At 40.6% G+C, this 12,572-nt stretch overlaps 1 protein-coding gene across 1 annotated transcript; it reads right to left on the bottom strand.

The window, feature by feature from the left end:
• Positions 1–504: 504 nt before the first annotated feature.
• Positions 505–12,021, bottom strand: rec8b (REC8 meiotic recombination protein b). The gene is made up of 18 exons (XM_079661587.1): positions 11,827–12,021; positions 11,587–11,655; positions 10,861–11,003; positions 9,768–9,843; positions 9,157–9,274; positions 7,574–7,649; positions 6,549–6,616; positions 5,790–5,871; positions 5,264–5,327; positions 4,718–4,892; positions 4,114–4,242; positions 3,464–3,539; positions 2,684–2,859; positions 2,403–2,442; positions 1,996–2,071; positions 1,627–1,728; positions 1,316–1,422; positions 505–1,193 (listed from the first exon to the last, which is right to left on the bottom strand). The coding sequence occupies exons 1-18, from the start codon at positions 11,880–11,882 to the stop codon at positions 1,117–1,119; spliced, it is 1,710 nt and encodes a 569-aa protein (XP_079517713.1). The 5' UTR covers positions 11,883–12,021; the 3' UTR covers positions 505–1,116.
• Between the last annotated feature and the right edge of the window lie 551 nt (positions 12,022–12,572).

Below are 12,572 nucleotides of genomic sequence, written 5' to 3'. Positions count from 1 at the left end.
CAAGTAGTATCAACAAAATCCCCATTCTGCTGTGTTGATGTGAGTGAGGGTTTCTGCAGCACTGACCTCAGCTCAGTCGCAGCGAGGTGCCACATGGATCCTCTCTACATGCAGTGCATTTAACAGGCAAACACTTTAATTGTGTGGAGTTATTGGGGCATGAGGTCAGGCAGGAGTTTTCTGCCAGAGCGGCACAATATGCTGCTGTTGGAGGGGGGGGCAGTGCTGATGTACTTACAAGTCACAATTCACTGGTTTCTTTATGTGTTTCTGCACCATAAGCTTAAATTCGAGTGATGCTTTTCATTCCAGTACAAACTAGATTCATGCCATTATTCTGGGATTTATCTCAGAAGATCAATATCTGTAAAAAAAGAGACACCTCACTTTGCTCATTTTTCCAATTAGGGCGTAACCTCATTTAAAAATGTTTCCAGTTATCCTACTGTCAATATAAGATGACAACATCCTATGGAACATGAAAGAATTAAGTAATTTTCTCAAAAAAATGCAAAAGTTTATTAGGTCTGAATGTGGAAAAACAATTCAACATCTTAAAAAATATCTGTTATTAAGTTAATTATTAAATATCATTCACAGAGAAAATACAAAAAGGCTTAATTTAAAATCATTAAAAAAGTTAAAAATCCATTCAGAATGTACACACTTTACATGTTCAGATGTTAAAAACTTTAACAACAATAAATACAATTCATTTAGTAACACTAATAAATTCATTTGATATACATATATTTAAATAAAACTATATGAACAATACAAAACAGATTCAAATGGTTAAAAATATCTGCTTAAAACACCAGTGAAAAGCAAATAATGCAGTTCAATGTTTCACCCGTATGAGTATTTTAACAATTAATATAAAAACATTTAACTTGTGTTATGTGTTTTTTAAAAATGAGTGGCTCTGATGATCTCATGTGTTACCTAAAGGCAAAGGTTCTCATTCATTCATTCCATCCATCAATATAAAAAACTGTTCCTCAGCAGGTCGAGTAACAACAGTGTGTGTGTGAGCGTGTGTGTGTGTGTGTGTGTGTGTGTGTGTGTGAGAGTGTGTGTGTGTGTGTGTGTGTGTGTGTGAGAGAGTGTGTGTGTTCAGGCTGCAAGGCTTATGGTGATGCCACTGTAGGGCTCAGTCTGTGCTATGGTCACATGTCCAGCAGACAGCAGCTCTGTAGAACAGGAACATGACAGAATCATCAACATGTTTGTATCATCACTGTTTGTATGTAATGCATTATTAGGTCATCAATGCTCGTCAATATCTTAATTGTCATTAAACGTGCGTGCTCACCCAGCAGTTTGTAGAGTGTGTGAGCTGCAGTGGCGCGGTCGGCCTCTCGGGACACCAGAGAGTCAAAAGTAACTTCTCCAAATCTCTGCAGTCTGGAGGAGATCCAGCTGGGAAACACAAGCAAGGTGAGCAGTGCATCATGGGATCCAACCTCGAGGACTTGTATGGACAGTCACATTAGAATACCAACCACCAATCAGGGCTTCGCTAACATTGAAAATGATATATTTCTTCTGTTTTTTATTCAACAACATCTTGGCTTCAGGAAAATCTCAAAGCTGAAAGTCTTGAGTGTGCGTTGTAAGGAGTACCTCAGCATGTCCCTGCTCTCTGTGCCCGTCTGAGCCTCGGGCATCTCGATGTTCTCCTCTGCTATTGGCTCCATTTGTGCCTGGGACTCCATATGTGGAGACCTAAACACACACACACACACACACACACACACACACACACACACACACACACACACACACACACACACACACACACACACACACACACACACACACACACACACACACACACACACACACACACACACACACACACACACACACACACACACACACACACACACACACACACACACACACACACACACACACACACACACACACACACACAGTGATCTCTTTCTGTATCCATGGAGCTGTGCCTCTGTCTATCCCCCTGAGACTCACCATCTGCTGACGGGAGTGATCACATCGGTGATGGATCTGTCGTCCCGTGACATGTCCATCAACGTATCTAATGCAGCTGTAGAGACACAAACATATAGAAACACAAAGTCATGTGACCGTAATGTAGTTCCTTTATAACATAACGCTCTTGGGAGTGCATTTACGCTTCAAAAAGCAGGACAGTGTGTGTGTGTGTGTGCCACCGAGCTATTTCTCCGCAATATTCTAAAATAATGAAAACTGCTTTCTGTGTGGGGAGCCCTTGCGACGCTACCTTCCAGGTCGGCTTCCAAAAAAGACGTCATCACTGCACCAGTCTTTTGTGCAGCCAAAACATGATTTAAAATACTGACATATTGTGTGAGAGGGGGGAGAGGAGGGAGAGGGGGGAGAGGAGGGATGCTTACATGAGCCGTCGGCGGGTTGCAGTCCTGACTCACTGGATATCTGAGAGAGAGGGTCAGAGCTTCATGAAAGGGAATAATGTAGCACTCAGCCTGTGACCGCAGGCTAGCTGGCTAACCTTTATTATTGCAGACACATCTTCACAAATACCCTCAGATTTGAGCATGGCACTAAAGCTTAATAAGAAATGCCATATTTTATTTTCACAGACAAAACTTCAGCACATGATATAGAGGCAGGGGCTTTAAAACAACACTGCTCTAAAAAGACCACCTTCACACACCTCTCTCATGCTCGACTGCCTCCTCTTCCTCTCTGCCCTCAGTATTTCTCTGTCCTGCTCTGACCCCCCTCTCGCCCTCTCCTCCTCATCTTCCTCCTCTCCTCCCCCGAGTCCAGGCAGGGGGGTGAGCAAGGCACACTGTTTCCATAGTGACAGGAGGTCAGCATTGACGAGGGCTGTGGAGGGGTCAAAGGGCAGGTCAGGGTCAGTGTTTGATCATTTCTACACTAAAGCTGATGTTATGAATTTGTGAAAAGGTACAAAGGAATGTGTTGTATCATTACCAAACAATGTGTGTTTGGGGAGTTCTACCTTCTTACTATGTGTCGTCTCTGATTGGACATCAAGTTCGAATCTCACCTAAACATTTTGATTGTATAATTGATAGCCGTTGAGACTTATTTAACTTACTAAAACATGGAAAATGTTTTCTTAGGACATTCATTTATCGGGTTATTATCCTAAATATTCCCATGTATACTTCACCAGCCAGCTTTCAGGTGACTGGAAAAACGATATTACCAATCTTCCCTTTATTCTTATTAGCATTTTAGCATCTTTGTTATTAGCAATATTACTGTACGTGATTCAGAAAGTGTTATTTCTCTTGGATCATGACACTGAATCTTTATTTATTTAGTAAGGGTTAGGATTTCACAACAGTTTTTTCTCTTTGAAATGGTTTTAAAATCCTGTCTTGATTTGTATTGTGAAAGATAGGAGTGAAGGAATAGTTGTTAATATTAAATTGAATGGCCAGGGGTGAAGTGTGGCGCTGACCTCCACAGGGGGCGCTGAAGAGCTGTGCAGGAGAGGCATGCTTTGTCACGGAGGGAAAATCCAGCAATACCTCAGACTGAGAGGAAGAGAGAAAACGTATTAGCTTGATGGCACGGTGTCAGGTAGGATGTGTGTTCGTAGTACACAGTGAAGAGAGGGTTAAAGTCAATGATAGTGTCTCAAAGGTAATTCAAGAAATGAGGGAAGGAAAGAAAGGAAAACTCAATCGATGAGGTCTGCCCCAAAGGGCTGAGAGCGGGAGAGTTTAATTAACTCTCACTCGGGTGAATACACACTTTGATGACAGCTCTCTCTTACAGAATAGCAAAAGCTGAAAATCCAATGGTGTGAACTGTTGACTAAAAAGTGACTGTTTTTAGTGTGCCAGTATTTATGTTAGATCTCAGGAAAACCCAGATGAACGAAGTGGAAGAACAGTGTGGTGCAATCTCAATAGACTGAAGTCAGTTGATCCACTTTAAAACGATCACTGAGTGTGTGTGTGTGTGTGTGTGTGTGTGTGTGTGTGTGTGTGTGTGTGTGTGTGTGTGTGTGTGTGTGTGTGTGTGTGTGTGTGTGTGTGTGTGTGTGTGTGTGTGTGTGTGTGTGTGTGTGTGTGTGTGTGTGTGTGTGTGTGTGTGTGTGTGTACCATGCTCAGTGTCTCGGCGTGCGGGTTTAAGATCTGTTCCTTCATTTCCCTCTCAGATATCTGGACCTCAGCATCTGCAAAGACCAGCTGACGCCTGCGCCCCCCGCCGAGCTTCCTGGGCAGAGGAACCTGGGGGCAGAGAAAGTCAAACACACCTTTATTGTTGACTTCTTGGTTCTAAAAATCCAAAATCAAACTTCTGATCTCTAACTGGAAATGATGAAACACACCCACGCCTCCATTCCATCCAGTTACGTTCCAACTTTGTGGAATGTAAAGGAAAGTTGATCTGTCACGACAGCAAATGATTTATCACTTTCATCACTGTGTTTGAGGGGTGCAATGGGTGTAAGGCCCTTCACTTGGAATAAATAGTTGGAATTTTCTATTTAGTCCCGGTATAAAAGACACAGTACTTAATTAGAGAAAGTGTATGCCTCTGGTAATCACACGGTATCTCCAGATATATTTAAAGTCGTCTTGTATGCTCTTAATTGATTGGTCAAACTACACAACACACACTGTTTCACCATTTCAGTTAGAATTTGGAAAAATACAAATCTATTACTTAACAAATGACTAACTTGATAACACTATTTCTCACCCTTGTACAAGAACTTTCTGTCCCCTCTTTCCCAGAGGGTGGAGTTGGCATGGCAACCTGCGGAGGGGTCATCTCTCGGGAAATAGATGAGAGAGGAGCGTCCGCAAGGTGTCCCGCCTCCTGGTCCAGCAGCCACACACCGCTCTGCTCCACCCTCAGCAGCGTCTCCTTCAGCCTGACACACACACACACACACACACACACACACACACACACACACACACACACACACACACACACACACACACACACACACACACACACACACACACACACACACACACACACACACACACACACACACACACACACACACCTAAATATACTGACTGATGACACAATATTCAGTCGCTGCTGTTTATGTTTGAAGTCTTTCTTGAAACTACAGCATGTGACGTGTTGTTGCTGTTGTTGTTTGTTTGTCTCTGTGTTAACATGTTGTAGCATTCACACAAAGGCTAACTGATGGTATCACTATGAAGTTCACATAGCTCTGAAGGTCATCAGAGCTAAAGTAGAGTTTTCTTTTAAGTGACTAGGACTCACTGATCAAAAGGGGACATGCCTCCCTCACGTGCAACAGTCTGGTCGCCTGTCTGCCTCTCCGTGTCTGTTTGGTGGCACAATGTCACAATTACATCACAAATAGACAAGACGTTCAGGTGAACACATTTCACCCCAATAGCATTCAAATCACGTGCTTCATTAAAGACACTTGTTTTCATTGTTGTATCTTAACAAATCCCCTTTCCACTCTCCGCTGTTTGAATGCAGGAAGTGAATCAGAAGGGAAACCAAAGCATGCCATGCACACGCTGCGTGACCTTGGGCTCTCTTTGCTCAGAACAGGGAGCAGTTTCTTCTCTGCTCTCCTCTGAAATAAAACAACCTTCTGAAAATAAAGCTTATCTTTGGGGCAGCTAGAGCACTTAGTGGGGCCACGGAGAGTTTGACCTGGTAGGCTGGTGCACACATTACAAGAGAGGAACACACTGTGGGCCTGATACAAACACATCAGACTGAACAACTCAAACACAAAGATAGAAATGCTTTTGATACACAAAGCACGCACCTCTACAGAACTGGTCTGGTTGATCCAACAACAAGTCCAACTCTCTGGCTGTGACTTCAGGAAGGTCGTCTCCCTCGAAATTCTGAGAGAGAGAAAAGTAAACAGATGGAGATAGGAATAAAAACAGCAACACAAACAGAAGCATACATAGAGACGTTGGTAACTCCCTAACAGGCGGACAAAGAGAAAAGTCACGTGTGTACAAACTGTGCAGACTGAGGAAGTCAAGTCATATCTTATCAAGCCACAATGAGCTTCATCAGCGGACGGTGCTTCAGGAGGAGCATTATCAGTTGCTAAGTGACACCATGAGGACGGTAATGATGCGTGAAGGATGTGCCGTTGGATATTTATGACTGAGATGATTTAGCTCGGCTTTATTTGAAGCACTGTGGACACTGAGAGGTAGTTCAGGAAGGTCGGTTAGGCATCAGGTGTTTTACGTCCACAACCCACTACACCATTAACTCCACTGCATTATTCACATTCAGAAAATTGATGTCATTTTTAAACATCTAAAAATAGCCCCTCCTATAAATACTGTATCTGTTCTTTTTTTAGCATTAGTCACTGGATAATATTCTGTTCCGCTCCAATGCTTCTTTCTCCGGACAGCAAAGACTAACATGGAGCAGCTAGCTTGGGACAAAGAGCTTAACTAGAGCTGCTGTGAGCACACGGTTCACATCCAATGATCCACCAGGACACCTGATGTTCTTCACTATGATGACTGTCCCTGCGCTGTGACAGAGAGTTTACCTCAGCAGTCGGGATGACGAACGGCTCCTTCTCCTTCATGGAGATGGCAGCCGGAAGTGACCTGAACCCTGGGGGAGCACAGGAGGACGAGGAGCAGGGATGAGGAGCATGTTTGCAGACCAACAGGAATGTGAGGTTAGCTGAGGATGATTACGTGTTTGTGCCAAAATAAGGCCTGATGCATTCACATATAGGGTTCATACACTTTTTCACCAATGATTTTCAATGACCTTTAGCTCATTTTCCATGACCAAAAACATTACTCTCTCCCAGCGGTACCACAGAAAATGGTTTATTTTAACATGGAACAGGAAAATAAGTTCTGTGTATGAAACATGTTGTGCGTATCTACAACAAATCAAATCAAGCCACTAACATCTCTCACCAGCTAAATCCCTCGTCAGCCATTTTACGTTTCATTACTACACGATACAGTATTTATTATCATTATAGTATTACTATTTTGGCGATTAGATCAAATATAAATTATATTTGATGCAACTTTAGTTACATTTCCATGACTTTTCCAAAACTTTGGGAAAAATATTGTTTTCCAAAACTTTTCCAGGGCCTGGAATTAGCATTTTGAATTTCCATGACTTTTCCAGGTCTTCAATGACCGTAAGAACCCTGGTAATATGTGTGGATACACGAAGATGAATTCACTGATTAGAGAACATGTATTCACTGTGTTCCTAACGGGAGTGGAAAAAGCGATATTTGGGCCAACATCCTCTTTTGGAGTCTCAGCTAATGAACTGACCCAATTATAAATCCTCTGAAGATTATTTGATTATTTTGACTGGAAACATGTCAAATGTTACCGAAGCGACTATCACAAATCATAATAATTCTAATTCCTAAATAATGTGGGTCATATTTACACAAAGTGTCACCAAGCAGGGTGGAAGCATCCAGAGGAATCCTCTCGTTGCACAGTTATAAACATCGTTATAAAGTCAGTTATGTTCAGGTGAGGCTGCTTCCAAAGGATTTATGATATGTTTGTTTATGACAAGTCTCACCCTGATCGTCCAGTGTGGCGTTGGGACCGGTCAGCAGGGAGTGCTGTGAAGCTGCCTCTCCATTCACATACATTTGCTAAAAATATATAACAAATGTATCATAACAAGGCAGAATACTAACACAAATGTATTTATCATAAGTGTGGACTGAGTCTGAAGAACACAGCATAGTAACAAACACAATGTGTAAGGAAACATGATACAGAGGTTATTAGTAGGGCTGTCCCGAATACCATTTTTCGGGCTGTGGATATTTGGTAGTAATCAGCAGCAAATATTCGGCCCGTGCGGGGGGGGGGGGGGGGGAGAGAGTAATCAGCAGCGAACCGCTTCAACACGTGCATTTCGGTTTATTCACGCCATTCATTTTGTTATTCTACAGTATTGTTGTTTTATAGTTATTTGTTAATGTAACCCAATTTGTGTTCTTCAAAATTGAAAAAGATATTGCATTGTGTTTGTTACTTTTGTTGCAGTTGTATTTATGTCTTAAGTGTAATTTGGCTTGGCTTCCTATTTTGTATGGACATGCTTTTATTTTGAAGGAGGGTTGGCGCTGTTGAAAGGAACTTGTTGTCGCTATGGAAACAACGTGACGGAGATTAACGGAGAAAAGTCCTATCTACATATAAAGACGGAGAAAGTAAACAAAAAAGTTTATGGTTAAATGTTAGCACCCCCCGAAGAGGCACAAGCGCTTACGTTGATATTGGAGATTTCAATCAATTCAATTAAAAAACGAAAAAAACAAAACGAATAACGAAATTGAAACCCGAATAGTACTCAAACCAACGAATATTCGGGTACAGCCCTAGTCATTAGTATTGTCTTCTTCCTCCTGTCTGATACCTGATGCACTTCCATATTTAAAAAAAAGTTGAAATTGAAAAGCCAGACACACAGCTGTTTCTATTGTGCATTGTTAAAGGCACAGTCCAGTTAAGGGATCCTTTACAATTTATGATAGAGTCCAATCAATTATTTTCACATCCTTGTTCTGGTACACTTTGAATCTTCTGTGATTAAAGTCCCTCACGGTATTCCTACGATGAAAGATTACAGGGAGGACAAAGTTCAGCCGTGTGTACAAAGTGATTCACTGTTCCCCTTATACCAATGGACAGTATGGAGGGAAATTGCACATATGTTGCTAGAATGGGAGTGACCTCCATAAAACAACGCCTCAGTTAAAGTAGTTCATGGTTTATCAATGATTGATAATAAACACTGGGATATTTTCAGTTTCTAATGTCTGAGGTGTGGGTCGAAAAACAAATAATGTTTGACACCACCAACAGGTAACATCACAAGAGCATATCTTTAAGCCTATATGGCCGTGTAGAGGCTAAATACGGTATGTTTACTTTAGATAGGTGTGGCATTGACGGTGTGTGTGTGTGTGTGAGCCAAAGCCTCAATTGTACTTACGGGCAAAAAGGGCTTGCCTTACCGTCATTGAGATGCGGGAATATTTCAGTTTGTCTTAGACATTATTGTTATACATTATTGAGTACAGGATACATGAGACAGACATCAGATTATTGTGGGATATGCGCTTCAGGGTGTAGATATTGTTGTTGTACCTGGTGTGTTTTATAGGGGCTGGGCAGTTGGTGTAATGCCATGAGGCCGAAGAAAGGGTCCTGAGCTCCCTCCGCCTCCTCCATAATATACAGGTTTTCAGGCACATCCAAGGCCAACCTGCCAGAAAAGAGGGAATATTACTTATCAAACTATTGAAAATCACACATGTTTCGGGCTGTGCAGGCTAATGTAATGCTATGCACACTTTATCTGTCTGTTGGTTTCATGACATGATAAAATAATACTAGAGTGAGTTTCATGCACAGCATCTATAGAGTGCAGAATGTAGGAAGATATATTGCATCTGCAGGAGAGCTCATACATTACCGCCGCTAAATGACACAGCTTATTAAACATTTACGAGCCATTCTTCACATGAAAGAAGCTCAATTTGTCCATCACGACTCACGCGATAAAACTCTACCATCTCTTCACAGGCTTTATTCCCCAAAACAATCCCCCTTCATAAATATTCCACTACATGCTTATGAGCTCAGATTTCTCTAACACATATAAAACATCAGCACAGCTTCACATTTTAGATGCCCTAGGATACAAAACAGTGTGTGTGTGTGTGTGTGTGTGTGTGCGTGTGTGTGTGTGTGCAGACCTGTCCGACTCAGCCATGTCAATGTAAGTGCATCTTTTAGAGCGCAGCAGGCGGTCTATGGTCTGTTGAATCTCCGCTGGAAAACAGGAAGACAAATATGAAAAGTTTCAAACACACCTTTTAATAAGTGCAGGTACTTCCTGTAGAAACAGAAGTAGAGGTCATATTGAGGTCAGGGTCTTAAATATTTGACATGGCAAATCTAATGAAGGTCATGTGGCCATTCTTTCGCCTCCACAACAAGAGGAGTGGGCAATGCATCCTAGAAATACATTGTTATAATTATCTAAGGTAGTTTATAAAAGATAATTATGTATAAACTTAGGGTTTATTGAAATCCACCTACTAGTCTGGACTAATAAAATAGTGGTATCATTTTCAAAGATCATATTAGGAAACTGGGAAGCCATGCTTTTGAAATACAGCATAAACACATCATGCTCTCTAAATTGTATGTGACAGTTTTGCAGGTCCCTATTTTATTCTACTGATTGTTGAAATGAAATACCGTCGCTGAAACAGAAGGTGGATGCTTTCTTGGCATCTCCTGCGCTTATCATTATGCATTGTATTTCACTGTTATCATCCTCCGTGACAACAGCATGATTGTGAATCTGTCGGGCGCAATACCAATGTCAGGGTGTAATTTAAGAGCAGATGAATAGGAACTGTTCAGCTGTGTTTGATGATATTGCATTCATTAGTGCTATATTGGCTTCTTAATGAGACTTGCAAGCGGGGATCTGAGAAAATTCATTGTGCATTTAGAGCTGACAGAGACAACCGGTGTGCTGTGTTTTCATATTTTGGCTGAGCTTATCTTGGAAAGCCGCCTGAAAAAAAAACTGTTCGTGCTAAACTAAAGATTCTTGCTGCTTGACTGCATTTTTTAACATCTAAATGCTGGCACAGTAACTGAACAAACCATTTTTTTTTTGGTTATGTCTTATCTTGCAAAAGTAAGTAAAAAATAAATAAATGTCACTTTCACTATGCCTTAAGTGAAGGTTAGTGTGTGTAGATAATGTAGCTTGGACAATGATTATGTTACTCTTTATTTTAACGCTTGTTCAAACTGGTCTTCTCCTCTTACCCAGCAAGTAGCCACACTGCCGGTGGTAGACGACGACCACCCCGTACTGCAGCTGAGAGGACAGGTAGAGGGAGAAGCGAGGCCTCGGGAGGGTCGGCTGCAGTGGAGGAACCTGAGCTGTCACATAGTCCAGAATGTCCCCACTGTATTGTTGAGACATTTAACAAAATCAATGATGCAATTTAACATTGTATGTCAAGTCAAACCGGATTTAGGGCCAAACCTAATGATTATTTTCATTTCCGTTTAATTTAGATTTTGTCCATCCCAGTTTCTGAAGATCCAAGGTGATGCCTCTAAATGTCTTGTATGGTAATTCCAAAACTAAAAGATATTCAGTTTAACACGATATAAAACAGAAAAGCAGAACATCTCCATAATTGAGGCTGAAAACAGCATTTCTTTCTAACATTAAATATTATCATATAGATGATGGTGATTCAATTGTTCGATTTATGTTGTATGAATTTAGGTTCAAACTCTGGTAGGATTAGCTTTACTGCTAACTATGCTAACTTAGCCGATTGCTGGATAGCAAGCTGCTAAAGATGCATTGTAGCACAATGATAAACTTTAACATGATTTAATGCTGTTTTACAAAGTAATATGACTTTAAGATTGGCAGAAGTGAGATATGGGTAGCTGATGGTAACAACAATGACTATACTTCTATCATTCACAAATCAAACACATCTTTTATATTTAATTGCTTGCTAGCGTTCTTACCATGTTCTCCCAACATTGACGTTGAGAAGCTCTCTGCGGGTGATCTTGATGCCTCTGGTTGCTGCTAACCTGAATAAGACAAACACATTTAGTTAGAAGACAATATAAAAAATATAAAAAATATAACATATTGTTGACAGTCTATTCTGTCATGTAATTTAGTTAGCTTAAGACTCCTTACTTTTGTAATATAGTATATTTCATACTAAAAGCTAATGAGCTAGCTTCTTAAACACTCACCAAACTGTGGAAAAACATCCAGTGTGGCGCTTGAGGACATCTGGGTAGAAAAACATTTTTTTTTAGATCAGGCAGAGTATTTGAAGGAAAGAGTTAAAAGGGTGTAGGTCTGTAGGAATGTATTAAGCTAATGTAAAATATAACAAAGACTTCTAACTTTCACCGCGATTTTGTTCCCGCTTCAGATCGCACTGGACCAATCAGGTTGAAGATCCATCACATTCGAAAATAAACACTCCCGATCTATGTTCCCGATGCGTTCAATGACCTCACGAAAGTCGTACACTTGACTGTTAGGTGTTAAATTGCATCATTCCATTATTTACAATTTTCACAACTTATCTGTTGTTTCTCTGATCGCTATGAAAAGAGTCACCTGGTTCAATGCTGCTGTCTCATATTCCAGCTTTTCCTTGTAAACTGATGCGGGCACAGTTTTAATTTTTATTTAAATATCTTGTTTTTATTAATATATTCCTTATCATTTTGGATGTATTTTATTTTTGCTTTAGTTTTTATTACTAGGACATTATTTTATTCAGTTTTTGTATTATGCTTGTTAAATTATGAAAATAAATAAAGTGAACGCATTCATTTTTACAACACACAGTGACATTGACAGTAACATAGCATTGATTGTGACATATAACTTGGGTGATGTTCCATGCATATGCCAAGTATTTTAAAATACATTTATTGAATTTATTTGGGCAAGTAGAAATATAAGTTATGTGTAATTTTTGTTT

Source organism: Notothenia rossii, assembly GCF_949606895.1.
Source record: "Notothenia rossii genome assembly, chromosome: 12".
In the NCBI taxonomy this organism is placed as follows: Eukaryota; Metazoa; Chordata; class Actinopteri; order Perciformes; family Nototheniidae; genus Notothenia; species Notothenia rossii.
This window is presented reverse-complemented; position numbering and strand designations above follow the sequence as displayed.